The sequence below is a fragment of the Notolepis coatsorum genome, assembly GCF_963971535.1.
Source record: "Notolepis coatsorum genome assembly, chromosome: 3".
Taxonomy (NCBI): domain Eukaryota; kingdom Metazoa; phylum Chordata; class Actinopteri; order Aulopiformes; family Paralepididae; genus Notolepis; species Notolepis coatsorum.
Window position 1 is genome coordinate 27,558,693 of NC_140167.1, and position 21,047 is coordinate 27,579,739.

A 21,047-nucleotide genomic window follows, 5' to 3' on the forward strand; every position below is an offset into this window, starting at 1 on the left:
AGACAGACAGACAGACAGACAGACAGACAGACAGACAGACAGACAGACAGACAGACAGACAGACAGACAGACAGGAAGTCCAGTGTCAGCCCAAGGAGTCTGGAGAGTATCAGCAACAGGAAGCTCTGATTGATGGCCGGGGGGGGGGGGGGGGGGCGTATTAGACCCGCCTCCTCCCCCGCCACTTCAATGGCCTTGTAGGCCCCATTCAGAACAGCCCCGCTGCTGACGGCACGTCACCCCATCTCCATGTAAAAAGAAGTGGGCCCCATTACCCGACTCTCTCTCTCTTCCATACAGAAACTCACACGGGCCTAATGTAGTTTACGTCGGGGGAGATATACATCAGGGGGAGATATACTTACAACTTCGAGGATCCTTTCCTCCATCTCGTAGACAGTGCAGTCCTGTTTGGGATGGAGAAGAGAGTGCTGTCAGATAGGCTGGCGGGGAGTGTGGTAAACAACGGGCGAGAAGCAGGACGAGGTTATTGTGCCGCAACAGAGTGGAAACAAAACTATAGGGGTCGATAAGAAACACGATGTAATCAGGGATCCAGATATAGAGCCGAGATGAGGCGGAGAACGGCCACAAATAAAAAAAAAACAGCGTTTCTGAGGTCAATTCTGGGGAGGTTGTTGTAATTGTATAATGCAGAATGGGGCTACAGCAAAGTATAGGGGAGTGTAAATAAATACCACGGTAATGGTTTTAACAACATGCATGGTTACAACTTAACTCCAACATGATATATTTTGTTTTCCATATGGTTTAACTTTTAAGGGGAACGTTCTCGGACAAGTCGATGTTTTTCAGAATGTCAATACATGCGAGGGGTGACTTTTTCCTTTAAGTGACAGCGTTCGTAGGTGTCGTCAGCAGCAGCAGCAGCACCTACTTAGAACTGCAGCGTCAGCTGAGAGACGGACCACTGTCTTCACCAACAAGTGTCTCCATGCAACCGTCTGCAGCTGGAGACCTACACACAGCTGAGGCAACAGCCCCCTCGGACAACTGTGTTGTTGGTGGTGAAAGGGCCCCTGGTTAGAGGGGGCACTGTTGGTGTGGGGGGGGGGGGGGGGGCTGTTTGGTTATGGAATGGACTCTATTCTGGGAATGCCCTACAGGCAGCCAACCCCTCAGATCACAGGTGAAATACTTCTGTCAAAACTATGTCAAGAGCACTGGAAAAAACAACGTCTGGTGATTATCTTATTCATTCAGCTCCTTCTCTTATTCCTTCAGCTCCTTCTCTTATTCCTGCAGCTCCTGCTCTTATTCCTACAGCTCCTTCTCTTATTCCTTCAGCTCCTTCTCTTATTCCTTCAGCTCCTTCTCTTATTCCTACAGCTCTTTCTCTTATTCCTACAGCTCCTTCTCTTATTCCTACAGCTCTTTCTCTTATTCCTACAGCTCCTTCTCTTATTCCTTCAGCTCCTTCTCTTATTCCTACAGCTCCTTCTCTTATTCCTACAGCTCTTTCTCTTATTCCTACAGCTCCTTCTCTTATTCCTTCAGCTCCTTCTCTTATTCCTACAGCTCCTTCTCTTATTCCTACAGCTCCTTCTCTTATTCCTTCAGCTCCTTCTCTTATTCCTTCAGCTCCTTCTCTTATTCCTTCAGCTCCTTCTCTTATTCCTACAGCTCTTTCTCTTATTCCTACAGCTCCTTCTCTTATTCCTTCAGCTCCTTTTCAGCTCCTTCTCTTATTCCTGCAGCTCCTTCTCTTATTCCTGCAGCTCCTTCTCTTATTCCTTCAGCTCCTTCTCTTATTCCTTCAGCTCCTTCTCTTATTCCTTCAGCTCCTTCTCTTATTCCTTCAGCTCCTTCTCTTATTCCTGCAGCTCCTTCTCTTATTCCTTCAGCTCCTTCTCTTATTCCTACAGCTCCTTCTCTTATTCCTTCAGCTCCTTCTCTTATTCCTTCAGCTCCTTCTCTTATTCCTGCAGCTCCTTCTCTTATTCCTTCAGCTCCTTCTCTTATTCCTTCAGCTCCTTCTCTTATTCCTGCAGCTCCTTCTCTTATTCCTACAGCTCCTTCTCTTATTCCTTCAGCTCCTTCTCTTATTCCTACAGCTCCTTCTCTTATTCCTACAGCTCCTTCTCTTATTCCTGCAGCTCCTTCTCTTATTCCTGCAGCTCCTTCTCTTATTCCTACAGCTCCTTCAGCTCCTTCTCTTATTCCTTCAGCTCCTTCTCTTATTCCTTCAGCTCCTTCTCTTATTCCTACAGCTCCTTCTCTTATTCCATCAGCTCCTTCTCTTATTCCTTCAGCTCCTTCTCTTATTCCTGCAGCTCCTTCTCTTATTCCTACAGCTCCTTCTCTTATTCCTTCAGCTCCTTCTGCTTATTCCTTCAGCTCCTTCTCTTATTCCTTCAGCTCCTTCTCTTATTCCTTCAGCTCCTTCTCTTATTCCTTCAGTTCCTTCTCTTATTCCTTCAGCTCCTTCTCTTATTCCTGCAGCTCCTTCTCTTATTCCTGCAGCTCCTTCTCTTATTCCTGCAGCTCCTTCTCTTATTCCTTCAGCTCCTTCTCTTATTCCTTCAGCTCCTTCAGCTCCTTCTCTTATTCCTACAGCTCCTTCTCTTATTCCTACAGCTCCTTCTCTTATTCCTACAGCTCCTTCTCTTATTCCTTCAGCTCCTTCTCTTATTCCTTCAGCTCCTTCTCTTATTCCTACAGCTCCTTCTCTTATTCCTACAGCTCCTTCTCTTATTCCTGCAGCTCCTTCTCTTATTCCTACAGCTCCTTCTCTTATTCCTGCAGCTCCTTCTCTTATTCCTGCAGCTCCTTCTCTTATTCCTTCAGCTCCTTCTCTTATTCCTGCAGCTCCTTCTCTTATTCCTTCAGCTCCTTCTCTTATTCCTGCAGCTCCTTCTCTTATTCCTACAGCTCCTTGTCAAAGTGATGCTCAATGCAAAGTAACAAAAAGAAAGACTGGAGCCGTAATCCTTGCAGTCTTTCCGAAGACATGCGTAGACATGCGCCGTCTACAAAGTCAGTCCTGTTGCTCTTTGTAAAAGCCTTGTGGAGACATAGGATGGGGGCCAAGTACACTTTTCCATATTTCTACAGCTTGCACATTCCAGTGGGATAAGGGGGAGGAGTGTCTGTGTGCACTTGGTTTATCAGACCATTGTTATGTCTGCATTGACAAGACGTGCTAACTATGGCCAGGAGGCATGGCTTCTTATCAACGTAGGGTACATCCTGTGTCCACCAAATCCCACTTACACCCTGAAATAATAGTGTGTGTGTGTGTGTGTGTGTGTGTGTGTGTGTGTGTGTGTGTGTGTGTGTGTGTGTGTGTGTGTGTGTGTGTGTGTGTGTGTGTGCGTGTCTGTGTGTGCGTGCGTGCGCGTGCACCTCGGTGTCTGTGTGCATGTCTGAGCTCTTTTGGGGTAGCAATATACACGTGCCGTTGTCACGTTTCCGTTATATACCACAGGAAAAGTCGAAAGCCCATGTAAATAAATTAAAGAAAAATATATATGGAAAAAAGCATCATTATAGCAATGGTTTCAGTTAACATCCAAATGGTCCTAAAAACATGTTTTCCTTTCGATATACTTTCCAAAAGGCCGCCAAGGACGTGTTGTGGTTTGGGAAAGAATTTAGCTTGGCTTCCATAAACACATACAACTCCACATTTCTTTTAGAAATATGTTTCTGGATGACTACATTGTTCACAGAGCCAAAAATTATATGCTAAAAATATACATTTTGGGATTTAGAGGTTATAAAACAAAAAAAACAATATCATTACAGATTGCAGATGCTGCCTGGCGCAAAAACCTGACAAGTTCCACCATGCAACCGCATTCAAGGACCGTCTATCCTCACGTTACAGAGGCAAACCACCAAATATGAATAGAATATTTTCCACAGGATAATGCCTCCTCAAGGATACGCCTGCGGCATCTAACTCCTGGAGCCCAGGAAGAACAGCTGCTGCAATGCTGTAGCTAATGGGGATCCTAATAAACCAAATCCTTATCTTTGTCAGAACTCAAGTCCTCCTTGTAGACAGAAGCCAGATCCTGAGTGAAGAGTGGAGGGAGAGGCCGGGGGAGGGAGAGGCCGGGGGAGGATTCACACATTGATCCCTCGCGCGGCAGACTTGATCCCGCGACCGGCGTGGATCACATGACTCCCTGTGTAGCCTTTGATCCTTGACCAGAGGGGATTTGCCTCGCCGAGCGGTGGAAGTGGCCCGAACGGGAGGACTGCTGCTGGCACAACAACCCCCACGTGTAACCGCTTCTACAGCTGGGGGGGGGATAGGACTCCACCAACTGAAACAAAATTATGTGTGGACTTGACATCCTGTCATTGATATCGCTTCTAGATGTCGTTGAACGTACTCCCTGCCAAATCTCCAAATCCTACCTCCGATCATCCTTGCGTTCTTTCTTACTTAAAAGAGATAAAGGAGAAACTTTGCACCTCTTCCATGAGTAGGAAGCAACATGCATACAACAAGGGATCAAGGCAAAAGGCCTTCTTTGAAACGCCTTTCTCCTAAAACCACCGAGAACGACCTCTCACCTAACGGGTCGGCCGACATGGGCGACATATTCACAGTTGTGTGGCTGTGTTCCATTGTGTGGGCGGCACACACAGCCTCCATTCAGGCAGCACACATGAAGAGTTCGCTCTGAAAAGCCCTGGTTCTTGGCTGAAGTTCATGAACAAGCTGTGCAACCTCCACCATCATAAAACTAATCAGTGTGGTGCTCCCCCGTAGACCCGCGTCTCATCAATCAATGGTTGGTGAGGCGGGGAGCGGGGCTAAGAATGACAGAGGGAATCTAACGAGGCCGCTAAGGCAGGAGTCACACCGTTTTGGTGCTGGTGGTGGGCGACTAGGTAGGCTGCCGCTAGCAGCTGGTTCAGACCAGTCCAGAATGGTTTTAATGTAAAGGATGAATTTTAAGCAATAGGTTGAAGAAATTATCTTCTCATCAGTATCGCTGCAGCTATATACAGTATGACGTGGCCAAACCGTCGTTTGGGGCAGATTATTTAGGTTAGCCTCCTGCAGCTGTGATATGAGCCCCTTGGGGGGAACTGAAGGGAGACCCCCTCTGGGTTCTCTACCACAGCTGATGGAGTATGTTGCCTGCACCAGCTCTGCGAAAGCTGCTTCAGCACAGTCACCTATCAGAGGCTCACGCTACACACACAAAACCCCTCCACTTCAAAAACACCAGCGTGGGAAATATATCCCCCCACTTCCCCTGGACGACCAAGGCCAAGACCCCACCAGTAAATCACCGGAGGCGTTGAAATCCCAGACACCGCCGAGGCAATCGGCACTCTGGGAAAGGAATTTATTTTGATGCAATAACCCGACAAAAGAAGAAAAAAATCACACCTGCGGTCTCGCCGGCCACTTTCACTAGGACTAGGGGGTGTAAAATGTAATGCCAGTTGAGCCGTGCCACAGACTAGCCCTTTGGGGGGAAAACTGCATCAAATAATGCAGGGTCTTTTGTTACTCGAGGAAAAGCTTCTCTCGTCAGATCCCCTTGTTGTCCTTTGGAGTGGGCAAATAACATAACCGAGCTCGAATAACAACCTGGAAACATGAATACGATGATGATGAATCCCACGGAGCTGACAAAAATAGACCCCAAACAGCCTGCTGCCAAATCACACACCGACCGTGGAGGGATACGGATATGTTCCGATAGTCTGTTCCCACGGAGAGGTGAATATCCTATGTATAGGAGCCGGTTGGACCACCTCTTCACCGACGCATTAATCCTACACAGGAAGTGCTCTCAGACAGCATGCCCCCCCCGCTGCGAGCATCTTGCAGGAGTGAAACAGGAACCACATGGCTGAGGGAGCAGCGCGCACCCTGAGGAATGTTGGCGAGAGCTTTTTTAGAGAGCGCCAGAGGTTTTTATGAAATTGTAAACAAGGAGCCTGCTATTAGCGTTAAACGTCTCCATACTCAGGGGGTCTCCTCATTAGCTAGCATAGGGCGAAAATAAAAACAACCTCCACAAAAAAAAAACATCAACAGCCCATAATGTGTTCAGACTGCTGGCTTCAGGCTTAGACTATGTCATGGCCGCAAACACCGCATTTCCCACAACCCCCCTCTCCGCCACTTACCAGTAATCCTACATGTGTATGCCCTCAGGCTAGTCTGCCCTCAGTGGAAAAGGGCAATGGGGTGTGTGTGTGTTTGTGTGTGTGTGTGTGTTTGTGTGTGTAGGTGTGTAGGTGTGTGTAGGTGTGTGTGTAGGTGTGTGTAGGTATGTGTGTAGGTGTGTGTAGGTATGTGTGTAGGTGTGTGTAGGTGTGTGTGTGTGTGTGTGTGTGTGTGTGTGTGTGTGTGTGTGTGTGTGTGTGTGTGTGTGTGTGTGTGTGTGTGTGTGTGTGTGTGTGTGTGTGTGTGTGTGTGTGTGTGTGTGTGCGCGTGTGTGTGCATGCGTTTTCCAGGGCTAGCTACACGTGCGCTGGTGAGCTAACTAACTGGCGTACAGACCTGTTGAACTGTGGTGGTGAGATCCAGGCACAGCTGAATGATCTTGTTCTTGGTGGCTGTGAAGTCACTGATGCCTGTCAGCGGTGTCCTGCAAACAGAAACAGAAAAAAGGAGAAGGTTAAGGACCAATGATATCACGTCCAGCAGGAACTACAGATGACACGCAGAGAGAGAGCGGAGTTGTATAAACTGTGGTACATTCTCACATAACACAATTTTCGTAAGCATTTATCAAAAAGCGCTTGCTATATCCCCAAACTGTCATTTTGGAATATAATGCTGAACACAGAAATAAATCTCCCAGTGGGATGGAGTTTTCCCCATTTAGTCAGCCATACACGCCACTAAAATGGAGCTTCATAATAGGCCCAGTGAACCTTGTTCTGATTGCCGTGTGTCTGGGTGACTGGCCACAGACAGAATGGTTGAAACTCAAGAGTGTCGCCATTTTGGCACCCTATTTATCTCTTTTTCTCTCTCCTGCAGATCCACAACTCTGTCTAAAGTAAAAACATACACTTGTGAACTCTTAAAGGCAGCTGCCCCAAGTGTTAGCCCCTGAACCGCCACGGAGACCCCAAATATGCCAGTGGGGAGTCGTCCTATTATATCTGATCTGAAGAATAACTTGAGAACAAAACATTAGGATAATTTCAACCGTGAAGGTCAGCATGCTGCTGACAGGAGAACACTATTTGGCTTAAGCCAGAACAAACACATTAGCAGGGCGTAATCTTAAGAACAACTACTTGGAGGATATAAATCAATTGTATTGGTTATTATTCATTTAAAAAGAGAGATTATGCTGACATTTGATGATGGATTGCGAAAACTCCTCTCAATAGTTTCCTAGAGAGTGGGCAGCCTGCTTCCCTTTGTATCTTTTGTAAGGCTGAGGGGGAGACAGGGTAGGGAAGGGACTGAGGAAGCTACCCAGACTGTATCCAATTTCATTCATGTGTCCATGAACTTCTAGAATGTTATATCTCGCTGGTATTAAGTATGGCTTTATGCTATGGTCTGAACATCTGAGGAGAAATCATCTGTCACTATAGCATCTCTTTCAGGAGAATTGATTCAGAGAAGGTCATTGGTTCTTTACTAGGGCTAAAACCTAGTAAACCATGATTGTGTTGTTGTCTTTCTTGAGTGAATTTTACAGACTTCATATACATTCATATATTTTATAGACTGTTATATGCACGGTTACACAGGCAGTATTTTCAGTAGTAAGGGGTTTTCCTGAGTTAATAACATTTTGAGTACACATGATTGGATAGCACTCAGGTTGCAGGTCATTGAGTCTTAGCCACACAACATCTTTAACCAGGCTTTCAGACACCTAAGCATCACTTACACACATTTCAAAGTTCTTCAGTAGTAAACGTTCATGGACGGCTTCAAAGCAAAAGGATTCAGCATGGATCTGGTGATGTTCGTATGCGGTAATGCTCTCATAAAACATCCCAACCAGACCAGCACATGATATAATGACGTCATCTTGCCTGCTCTAGCCAAGCTGGCCATAAAAAGGAGAAGCTTATTTTTATTTTTTTTATATATCTAGCTAGCATTTAATCCTGGAAACTCACTCACGCTCTCTGCTGTTATAGTAGAATGTGTTTTTATAGCAGCAGGTCACCAGGAGAGTTAGCCTAACTCCTGACTCGTGGCAAATCTCAGCTGGACTGGGTGTTGCATCGCTGCTGGCTAACAGCTAGAGGAGGAGGTGAAGAATAGCATGACCTTGGCGAGCACAGAGACTAGCAAGAGATTATCTTCTACTTTTTTTCCAAATCTGCTAGCAACAACCTTAGCAACATCTGCTGAGAACACGGCCTACAACTTAATTGAAAGCTGGCACCACTAGCATTCAAGACGAGCCATACAGCAGCCCAGGAATTTCATTTAAACTAGTTCAACTTCAAGGGAACCCAGAACACACGGGACAGGAAGACGAGTGTTATCACCTGTCGAGCCAGGCCAGGAGGCCCTTGGCAGCACCGATGAGCTCCACAACAGAGGTGAGGAAGTCATTGGGGGGCTTGCGGGACGAACTGCCGTCATACGAGGGGCTTTTCCTGCGGTCAGATGTGGACATGTGCAGGCTGTTGGTGGTGCCTCTCATCCGCACTACCAAGGTCTTCAGGTTGTCTGTCTCCACCCCATAGTTCTGAAATGAGAAAGTTGTGGATAATTAATACTATGGAGAACCGTATGGCAAACAAACATACACAAACAATGAATTAAGGTATAATGTTTAATACCCCACCCTCTCACTTTCCTCTCCATGCCGCTATAATTCTCCACCGATAGATGAAGGAATACTTTGATTCCTGGGTATTACTGTCATTAAAGTGGAGCTGTCAATCAACGTTGAGGCCAAAGCCATAATCATAAAACACAATCGTGGTCTGAGAGCCAATGAGGTTCCTTCTGCTTTTTACAACTCTACAGCCTAGTTCCCAGCCAGACGTGTTGTTTCCTGCACAATGAATGGTTGTAATGAACGCTAACGTGCTTTGACAGACACGCATGATTTAAGAGGGCTCTTGTCTGTCTGGACAACTCTGGGATGAAATTTCCCCTCCATTCTCCGGGATGGTTCCAGCCCTTTGGGAGGGAGAGTACACACAGGGGCCTTGCATGCGCCATCACCTGATTCACATCTCCAGCGGAGCAAAGTTTGCATTCTTGTGCACGAGTGGTTTCCGCCTCCTGCGCTCCTCTAATTTACAGGTTCTCCACACGCACAGAGGAGCTTCTCTCCGTGTCTTCAGCAGGGGGTCACGGGGTACAGTGCAGACATGGCCTGCTGTGTGAACTATACTTCTGTGCTGGCTGTGAATGAGCTCGAGCAGCATGGAATGGGTCTCTGGGAGAGGATAGAGGGGATGGTCATAGATGGATGTGCTAGGTGTTACGTGGCCACTGTAATCTCACCGCGGAGTCGCCTCCTCAGTGGTTTTCTCCCTCTGATTAGAGACCATTAACCAAATCAGTGATACTACACAACTACGTCAAGGTGCACAAGCAGTCTATTGTTCTCGCTGGAAGTTAATGATATGGTACTTTAGTATGATATCCAATGGAAAATGCAATTTAAATTGATTTATTTACCACTGAGAGCACTTCAGAATATAATGCGGTAGCTAATTAAAGGAGATGTTAAATACCCACCACCCCCACACACCCCTCCACCCCGGGAGCTATGCTATAGCTATCAACAGCATTCATATCAACAGCATGTGCAAGCTACATTCCTATCCTTTACCATACACTGAGGCACACTAAGTCCTGCCTGTCAGACTCAACGTTTCACACTAAATCATATGGCTGGCTGCTTCACTTCAGGGACTGGATCTGTAGATCCCAAAGCACGTGGGTTTAGCTCAGCCATAGTTAAATTTGTATTATATTTTTATATAATGTTCTCGTCAAGCCGCACAATTATTCGGTGTGTCATGACATCACCTTGGCTGGGGTCACATTTGTTCCCTCAGTCCATTTCTCCCTCAGCCCTATGTTCCTTCAACACAGGTCCAGGCCCTACGTTCCGTTAGCTCAATGTTCCCTCAAAATGAATTGGCTAACAATCAAGGGAATACAAGGTTATTGGAACATACCGGTACGGTTGAGGGAACATAGGGGGGAACTCAAAAAATAGAACAATGGGATAAGAAAGTGTAAGATCTCAAATTATAACAGCAACATACTTGACTGCAGAAGGAGGATAGGGTGAGAGAACTTAGAGCCAAAACCTCTTGGAACTGCTCCGGTTAGCTTAACCAGCACTTCCAACGTGTTTCTTTTTATACATTTTTATTTTGGGGGGGATACTTAAAGGTGAGCAGAGAAATGGAGACAGCTTAGAGACAAGACAGAGAGAACATTTTCATAAATAATAATAATACAAAAATACAAAAATAATACTAATATATAGGTGTGACGATGTAAGTGATGCAGGGGTTGGAGAGTTAGGAGTGAGGGTAGCAGAGTCGGGGAGCAGAGGAAGAGAATGATTTGTTTTCGGTGGACTTAAGGCGGTAGTGCACTACCTCTCTGTGCCATCTGTGCTCCCGCATCGTTTACCTTTTTCCACTTCCAATGGACCCGTGCGGAGCAGCCCGTGTTGATTTATCTATGGCTCTGGGGTATGTACAAAGCACCCTACCCTGCTGCAACCCGACACTGCAGACCGTTGATACGGTCAATGGGAATCGTCACGACACACGTCAGCCAACGTCGGCCCATGTTGATGTTTCTGGCATTTCACTGTACTACCAGCTCCGCAATGTGAAATGTGGTGTATTATAAACGGTTAAATCTAGTGATATATGCACAAAAGTTAGTTACTTAGTTACTATTAGACGTATGTATGAGTTAAGCAGGTGAAATGTTGGCAGGTCAAGTATTTAAAGGTTGTCTATTACTAGAATGCAGCCAGAGTAGATTACACTACAAGCTCTGTGGCGTATTATAAGCTGATATATCTAGTTATCTATGCACAAAGTCAATGGGCTTCTCTCTGTAGAAGTCAGGCTTCTCTCTGTAAAGGCAAGGCTCTCTCTCAAACTAAGGCTTACTGAAAGTAAGTGAGTCTCCATCAGCTTGTACAGACAGGAACCTGACCTCATTGACTTTACATTGGTTTGTGGCTAACTAGCCTGAGCTAGTATGAGGAACAGCATGGATTGTGCTGATGAAAATCTGTGGAATTTATCCAGATGGAGCTAGTATTCAAACAGTAGGTTATACTGCAGTGGTTCCCAAACTTTTCTTTTTATTATTTTCTTTTATTTTCACAGAACTTTGAAAATGGCCAGATTTATTAGTGCGTTTCAAAAGATACCCCACCATCTTTTTTTTTTTTTTTTTTTTTTTATCTTTTTCCCCCTCCATTTTCCTCCGATTTTCTCACATCCCAATGTTAGTCGTTATGCCAATTCCCAATCCCCTTCCTGGTCGCTGCGCACTTACCCCCCACAGTCGGTCTGGGAGAGTAAAGGCTACCACGTGCTTCCTCCGACACACTTCCAGCCAATCACCGCTTCTTTTCACCTGGCAGCGCGGATTCTCATTGAGAGGGCGTAGCGTGTGGAAGGATCACACTATCCCACTCAGCTCCTATCCGCGCTTAGCAGGCGCCCCGACCGAACTGTAGGAGTCGCTGTTTACAACGACCCGGACCCACCCCTCCAGCTTCTCCCACCCTCTAATACTGCCAATTGTATTAGTGTGAACGGCCAGCCAAGCTGGTGACAACCCCGGAGCTGTGAGCTGGATTCGAACAGGCGAATCGAGCCGCTCCGGGGTTTGGTGACGAACGCAATCTCCGTTACGCCACCTGACCGCCCTATTTTGCATTTTTATTTCGAATGGTCTTTTTTCATTTGAACATTCGAACAGTGTTCTGTTGTGCATTTATTGGGTCTCATAAGATAACCACTTTAAATGTTATATATAAAAAAATATATATATATATATATTCTCACACTTTTATTTTGAAGGGAAATTGCACCAACCTCAGTAGACCACCGCAGTAGACGTGAATCCATTGTGTGCCTTGTCATACTGTCTTTGTAACATGAGCGATGTTAACGTTACCTGGAATGCATGTCATGGGTGTGTCAACTTTTCCTTTAGATCCTGGTGTGGTGTCAAAAACCTTTCCAATTTGTTTTCAGGTTTTTTCTCTCTCCCTAACAGCGTCAGCTAGCTAGCTCGCTACCACAGGTGATATAACTGATTTTGTGTGACGTCAACCAAGCAACAGTGTGTTAGCGTTGTGCCAGCAGTCCACTTGACTAGTGGGAACAACCATAAAACTACATGAGGGAACCATGTATTTTCTTCTCCCTCCATCTCATCTCCCCGCGTCCCCCATGTAGTTTCCCCAGGCCCCACCGTTTGGGAACCACTGGGCTATAGGCAGGCTAGCACATGACATGAACTGGCTTGGTTCACCTCGTTGGCAAATCAAACAACCTACACATGTTTGCTTTAAGAGTTCTTATGGAAACATCACAAAACATAAGAAAATACATCCCCAGAGAACTGACAGAAAAAGGAAAAAAAAGAAAAAATGATTCAATCTATTTTTCGACCACAATACTGCTGAACCAGACAGAATTGGTGGGACGTTAGCGCAAACGCAGTGTGAGCCTTTCAGGGAATCAAACGTTTCTCCTGGCTTTGTCATTAGTAGGCTAATCACACAGCCACACTAGCTTTGGCTGGCTCACAGATGTTGAGTGAGCCTTTGTCATGCTCTGCCAAAGAGCGAAATAAAATAAAAAATCGGAGGAAAATCTGTGGTTCCAATCAAAAGCACGTAATCTTGATATAGTTTCAAGTCAAATTCATATCCTCTCAGTGGCTTATTATAAGCATTCGGCTGATCTATAATCAAGATGGTAGAAGTGTGTAATGTCCAGTTGGACCTCTTTAAAAGGACTATGCTGATTTAAGTATCCACAGAGAGGACAGGACAAGGGCTATCACAACACAGGGTTTCCTGCCCTCCTTCGCAGGGGTTTTTCTGTACATGGGCTTTGGCCGTTGCCATTACAGTGTAACAGATCCAAGTCTGTGTGGGTGTGTGTGTGTGTGAGACAATTTACGTCTCATAAAGACATCCGGTACAACTCACCTGGGGACAGGTTCCCCCCCGAGCAACAGTAAAACACACCCACAACCGTTTTCAAGTATCACAAGTAGCCGTTTGACAATGAGAGAAGGGGGAGTTATAGTCCCTGAACTCTGGTGTTTGTCAAAGAAAACAGAGGTATTGGGTTTCTGCGTGGACTCTGCAGAAGCCATCAGGTTTAATTAAAATGTGCTAGCTCTCTCCCTCTGTCCGTTGACAGGAGTTTGCTCCTGATAGCTTTGGCCTGGGAGGAAACTGGATTAGTTGTTTCCAAAAGGCCCTTACAGAAAAGTATTATGGTAGTATGATGGTCATTTCAGTTCTACCTGTATTGTGTTCTATGTATCATGGTACTGCAATGGTAAAAGTCATATATCGCCATGGTACCACTTTTGTAGATACACAATACCATGGTATAATCCAATTTAGGACACTGATTTTCAGCATTTTTTCAGTCACTACCATAATGGAAATACCATGATACCTTTTTGTTAGGGGAGGCTGCAGGGCCATGTGTTAGGCAGACAATCATCCTGCCATCCAAAATCATCCTAACCCAAATAATGGGAAAGGAATTGAGATGAGGAAAGACATTTATATTAGGCACAGCACAACATATAAAACTCATACAACTTAAGACTGCTGTGTTACTGCATCAAGAGCAACTGTTTGACCCCACGCAGTGGTGGAAGGAAGCAGTGTGAGAGCAAGGGGGTCTGGTGTTGGTGGGCTCCCCCAGTAGCAGTGACCTTGCCTTAGTTTAAGCTAATTGAATCGGGGGCCTCACTTCCTCCCATGGGGGGCTTTGGGAGGTTGAGACCTTGTTCTTAATAAGGAAAGCTCAAAAACAGACAAAAATCCTCCAGCCAGGCCACCCCAACCGGAGGTGTTGGGTGCACGTCGGAAGCTACCTCTGGGGCCCAAGGTTGCAAAGAGGAGGAAGGCAGAGTGGATAAACAACATCCCAAATACTCTGGCTAAACAATGCATTTAAGCGAACACACCCATGCTTACACCGTCATGCAAGCATACCACAAACACACCACATTCCCTATCACCCCACCCCCCCCCCCTCCACCCACACACCCACTTCCGGACTGATAACACATAAAAAAAAAAAAAAAAAAAAAACAGAGTTCTAGGGCTGGGAAGAAAGACTTATTAAAGATAACAACCGCATACTGAGGGAACACAGTGGAGTGCAGGAACAAACTTATGAAGCAGATGGAGAAGAAAACGATTTTCACGCCTCGCTGCCTGGATGCTGACTTTCTAGGGGCGAGTAGAAATCTGGGCCCAATTATACCTGGACGGAATAAGAGTGGATATGGACCCTAGGATATATGGTATGGTACATATTCTATGACAAGAAGATCTATCAAAGAATTAAAATGTATCCCCTGACGGCCCTCTATGCGAGTACTTCCATGTGTCCACTACTATCGGTTACAGGTAGAGCAGTAGGAGATCACACTGTTCAAGTTGTTATCATGAAACTCAACCTGAACTTCAGAGAGGGAGCGATTCTTAGAACCTGTTTGTGTTGTGTAATGCTTTTTTTTGGGGTGGGGTTGGTGGGTCTGGAGACATGGTGGCCTGGCGTGCCACTAGTAACTGCCATTCAGAAACTGCATAGGCTCACACACACTTCCTACCCTAACTTTCAACACCGACCATATGAGCCAAACAACTAGAATCAGATGTGTGTGAGGAGTAATGGGAGCCGGTTGCCAGCCACACAGACCAAAACACACGCGTGCCAGCTTCCCACAGGATCGCAGAAAGCCACTCCATGGCCTTAAGGTGCCGAGGTGGCCTTCCGTTGACATCTGTTTGGGTCAACAAATGCGCTGGTTTGTTGCTCCGAGAGATAACCTTTTGACCTACTTCCTTCAGATGAACAAGAGATACGAGAAATAATCCAACTGGCAGTTTCCCCCACAACCATTCATGTTGTAAAGCAATTAAAAAAAAGGAGCATAATGATTTCACTAAGAGAAATGCTGACACTGATCAAAACACTGCGTACCGCAATCTGTGACTTTTATGACACGGGAAGTGATAAAACTCCAAATCTATCCCATCTGCTGGAAAGACCCGGTCCTCTTCTCAGTTGGAGCGTGAAGAATTTTCTCTTAACTCTCTCCATCATCTCTTAGTTCCCCTCTTCCCTCATTTTATATCTCCTGGTCTAACTTATGGACAGTTCTATTCACCTGGGCTCTCTGATGATGTACAGGTGGTCTCTGGTTTGGCCCCACTGCGGCTATAGAGGGCCAAACAGGGGGCTAGGATCACTTTAACTGAGCCAGGGGAGGTAGCCAGGGCACAGGGCCAAACAGGGGGATAGGATAACTTTAACTGAGCCAGGGGAGGTAGCCAGGGCACAGGGCCAAACAGGGGGATAGGATAACTTTAACTGAGCCAGGGGAGGTAGCCAGGGCACAGGGCCACAGCAGCAGGAACCACAGAACTGCTGACCTGACATTTCCATTAGATGTTTTTATTTTTTTTCTCTCGAGAAGGGAGACCGAGAGCAAAAGGACGAGTAAATGTAGATTGAGTTTATATGTATTTATGTGAAAGAAACACTGGCTGTGCAAAGGACCAAGGAAAAGCAACAGAGATAGAGTGAAAAGAATTGTATTTCACGATCATCTTCTTTTAAAAAATCGAACCATAGCTAATCCCCAATTGACCACTACTACTATCCCACACCTCCCTAATCTTAATCTCACATCTATATTATCACGTCAGAACTGAGTCGCCTGTGGCTCCATCTCTGTGTGACCTACTGTTCTCTGTGTTGTGTGTGATCCACACCCCATGGCGCCGACCCAGGAACCACAGTCTGGGGCCTTTCTACGCTACTAGTTCCTTTGGTAGCCGACCCAGGAACCACAGTCTGGGGCCTTTCTGCGCCACTAGTTCCTTTGGTAGCCAACCATAGGAACCACAGTCTGGGGCCTTTCTACGCCAATGGTTCCTAGCCAACCCAGGCAGGAACTACAGTCTGGGGCCTTTCTACGCTACTAGTTCCTTTGGTAGCCGACCCAGGAACCACAGTCTGGGGCCTTTCTGCACCAATGGTTCCTTTGGTAGCCGACCCAGGAACCACAGTCTGGGGCCTTTCTACGCTACTGGTTCCTTTGGTAGCCGACCCAGGAACCACAGTCTGGGGCCTTTCTGCACCAATGGTTCCTTTGGTAGCCGACCCAGGAACCACAGTCTGGGGCCTTTCTGCACCAATGGTTCCTTTGGTAGCCGACCCAGGAACCATAGTCTGGGGCCTTTCAAACATATGATACTGAGAGAGAGAGAGCAGGAGAGCCTATATGCTTTCTTCACACTGCTCACCGAATACGCATTTTATTAATTTAGTCAGTTAATAGAATTAATAACGTAGAATATTTGCAGGTGTCATATTCTAGGACACACTATGTGTGTGTGTGTGTGTGTGTGTGTGTGTGTGTGTGTGTGTGTGTGTGTGTGTGTGTGTGTGTGTGTGTGTGTGTGTGTGTGTGTGTGTGTGTGTGTGTGTGTGTGAGAGAGAGAAAGAGAAAGAGAAAGAGAGAGGAGAGATGCAATGAAATCAAACCAATCACATACACAACTTTTCGTCGCAAAAATGCATACATATCACATTTCACCAGATGGCATCAGAGAACAGGGACAGCTATTTCAGGGTCACATTACATACACTACTACTTGATGGGAGTTCTATACTGACCAGAGCACAGAGCAGGTCGACGGCCTCCAGCACCAGCTCCTGATGTCCTATCCTGGCCACACCCAGCTCCTCCAGGTCCTGATGGGAGATCTTCAGCAGCTGCTCCCCGCTGATCTTCTCCCTCTCAAAGTTACTCACATACTGCTGCAGGCTGTCGTCCAGACCTGGGACGGGAGGAGGAGAAAGGAGAAGAGCGGAGGATGGACAGAGGAGGAGAGAAGGACAGAGGAGGATGGAGAAGAGAGGAGGAGGACAGAGAAGGAGAGAGGAGGACAGAGGAGGAGAAAAGAGGTGAAAGAAGAGAAGCTCATTAGACAAAGAGTCAAAACAAAGAATCTTTCACAGTTTACATTATTTGTATAGCATTTACATCGCCTCTGGAGAATGCTCACTTAGTTATCTTTAAGTTTGAGTCACTGACTAAATCAAAGACCGTTGACAGTCTGGAATGATTGTGCATTATTGTGTGTGATGATGAGTGAATAAAACTGAACTACTACTAAAACTACTACTACTACTACTACTACTACTACTACTAAAGCTACTACTTTGATCTTTATTTATCGTGAACATTTTCAACCATAAACACACACATTTGTAATAACAAAAACTAAATTAAAATAATACAAATAAAATAAAATATATCTTCCTAGACATGGAAGTGTTACGAGTGCAGGTAAGCAAATGTGAGTCCAGTTGTGGAGGAAATAATGTGAGACAGAGAATGGTTGCTCTTTCTTCGAGGTGTCTTTTAATGTAAGATCACAGAGCAACAGGGAATCCAAGAAAAGACGCCGAGCGTCAACTTGAGAGAAAGGGTAGATACAGCAGATAATTCTACAGCGAGAAGGTCAGCAATAACTCCAACTCCAAATTATATACCTATCCACTACAGCAAGAGATAAATAAATAATTACAAAAATACTAGTTCACTTTATTTTCAAGCTCCTCTAACTTATACTTTATACAAGAATTCCTGTTTATATCTGCATTTAAACATTTCAATAGTATTACTTGTTTTTATTGCTACATCAAGGCCATTCCAAATGGATAAGTGTGGTAGAATATTATCATGTCATTATACATCTGTGTTACAAATAGTATTCTATCATAGAGGCCCAGACTATAGGTCACAGGATGTGTGTCTCTTCAGAGCCATAACCCAAGGTTATAGGAACTGCTAGACGAAGCTGTTTTCCTTCCAGGCTATAGTCATAACATAGTCGTATTATTGATTATTCTAACCAGCCATTTTGTTCTTTTCCTTCATAGACGTCATTGTCATATATTTAATTGTATGTTTGACCAGAGCTCGCTCTCACTTCTTGGTCAGACATTGCTGTACGTACACTGTTTTCTGATTATGAACTGAGCATTTTCCTTGTATGGCCATTCAGGGAATAAATCTATGATCATTTTTATTCAACTTTGGACTCAGAAATTGTTTACTGCCGCTCACTTATCTGCTCGTATTATATTTTTCCACCACATACCCCACAAACTGAGATGCATTTGCTTTTGAGAGTTTAACCTGTGCAATAGGCCTACTGCAGGAGGAGGATATCCCAAGCCTGGTTGACATAGTGTATTTGTCACATTTTGCAGTGAGTGTGAGCCGTTTGTGGCTATAGTGCAAACAGCAGACAGGTGTGAAAGATATCACTCCAAGATAAACAGACCATAAACAGAGAAGCAGTTAAGCCATCTCCCAGTCTGTTGGGCCAGTTAGACAATGAACGGCTCGTCCTCATTACTGTGTGTGTGTTTGTGACTGTGTAGTGTGTACACACACATGCGCGCACACGCGCACACACACACACACACACACACACACACACACGTGTGCATGTCCAAAAGTGTCGAGTGGGGGGGGGGGGTTCTCCCCTTACAGATATTTCTAGTTCCAATAAGGGACTAGTTGAACTATATCCAAACTCCAGCTGGCCAACGCCTATTCAAGGATGCACTTCACACACCATCAGACGGCTCGATTCATCTAATGTACAATCAATGGTGCAGCAAAAATAACAAATCAAACTCTGCAGACAAGTGCGTCTCGCCCCCGTCCTGCAACGATGCGGCAGGGAGATCTATACGTGCATTATGGGCACACTCGTCCACACAGACGTGCCTTCTCCCTGCACACAATGTGCCTCTCAGTGGGCATTCAAGTGGTGTTGTGACAACAGAGTATAGAACGAGCCTCTGTGTGTGTGTGTGTGTGTGTGTGTGTGTGTGTGTGTGTGTGTGTGTGTGTGTGTGTGTGTGTGTGTGTGTGTGTGTGTGTGTGTGTGTGTGTGTGTGTGTGTGTGTGTGAGTCAGAGGGTGGGTGGGAGTAAACGCCATCTCTCCCCATCAAAGAGGGCACAGAGAGGGGGCAGCTGCACAGCTACATGGCCCTGCGCCCTGACTGTCAGCTGCAGGACCCCCACCCCCAGCCATACCACCCACACCCACACACACACACACACACACACACACACACACACACACACACACACACACACACACACACACACACACACACACACACACACACACACACACGCCACAGATATTATTTTGGATGAGACAGGCTATAGCAGAGCACATCTAAATCAATCTAGCTTTAGGTTATAACATTCTTTCCGGTCATTATCAGTGTCTAGTCTACATTAATGGACACATGACATAATGACTATAGATGTACTGGTATACATGATCTGACACATCATATGACTACAACTTACAACAAGTCAGCAGGAGTGGTATTGTTTGTCAGTGTTGAACTTGAGTGCATAGTACATACATAGTGCATATTAGCATAGTACATAGTAGTATAGACATAGGTGCATAGGTCATCCCTCCCTTTTTTCCCTTTATATATATGACTATAGATATACTGCTATATATCGGACACACCATATATGACTATAGATATACTGCTATTTATCTGACACACCATATGACTATAGATTAGGGCTGCAACTAATGACTATTTTGGTAGTCGACTAATCTGTCGATTATTCTCTTCGATTAGTCGACTAATCGAAAAACAATTATATAAAAAAAAAAAAAAAAATTGCACTACCTATCTTTGTGAAAGTGGCTTCTCAGCTCTGGTCCAGCTGAAGACAGAGCAGAGGAACAGATTGGACATTGAGCATGACCTCAGAGTTGCTTTGAGACTCTTGTCAGGACCAAACAACATCCCCAGTTATCCCATTAGTTCCCCCAAACTTACTGTCGGTCTGTTATGTTAAGCTAAGAAGTCTTCAGCTGGCTGGACCAGAGCTGAGAAGCCACTTTCACAAAGATAGGTAGTGCAAAAAAAAAAAAATTAATTTTTTTTAATGACTAATCGACGCAACAATTCCTCGTTGATGATTTTTTATAATCGACGTTGTCGATTATGTCGACTAATCGTTGCAGCCCTACTATAGATATACTGCTATTATATAACCCACGCATGATATATAACTATAGATATACATCTATATATCCTAAACACCATATAACTATAGATATACTGCTATATATCCTACACACCATAATATGACTATAGATATACTGGTATATATCCGACACACCATATGACTATAGATATACTGCTATATAACCCACACACATATAGATATAGTGATATATATATATATATATGTGTATAGTACATAGAGGACATATTTGGGTCTAAAGCACCTCATATCTTCACGCCTGTATGACACTCACTGCATGTGTTTTGCCATAGCAAAGAGTGCATGTGCAATGAATGAGACAGTGAAAGAGACACAGAGAGAGTGTGAGTGTGAGTGTGTGTGTGTGTGTGTGTGTGTGTGTGTGTGTGTGTGTGTGTGTGTGACTTGTGAGTGTGTATCAGTCATGGTGGTGACTGGCTGAGGGCAGGAGATCTGGTTGCAGATACAGTACCAGAGCAGAACGGACTGTTAATCTAACAGCCCTCATAGAGACTGGGGCCTCCCAACACCAATGACTCATGGACCAATGACGGGCACACACACACACACACACACACACACACACACACACACACACACACACACACACACACACACACACACACACACACACACACACACACACACACACACACACACACACACACACACACACACACACACACACACACACACACACACACACACACACACACACACACACACACACAC

General features: G+C 45.3%; 1 protein-coding gene across 2 annotated transcripts in view; it reads right to left on the reverse strand.

Moving 5' to 3' along the window:
- LOC311225403 (connector enhancer of kinase suppressor of ras 3-like) overlaps window positions 1-21,047 on the reverse strand; it is a 77,081-nt gene that overhangs the window by 38,002 nt on the left and 18,032 nt on the right. For both annotated transcript variants that reach the window (XM_084310674.1, XM_084310673.1), the window contains exons 2-5: window positions 16,882-17,045; window positions 8,473-8,675; window positions 6,503-6,590; window positions 366-407 (exon numbers count right to left, since the gene is read on the reverse strand). In XM_084310674.1, the coding sequence (XP_084166800.1) occupies window positions 366-407; window positions 6,503-6,590; window positions 8,473-8,675; window positions 16,882-17,045 (497 nt within the window). The remainder of the gene's footprint in view (window positions 1-365; window positions 408-6,502; window positions 6,591-8,472; window positions 8,676-16,881; window positions 17,046-21,047) is intronic.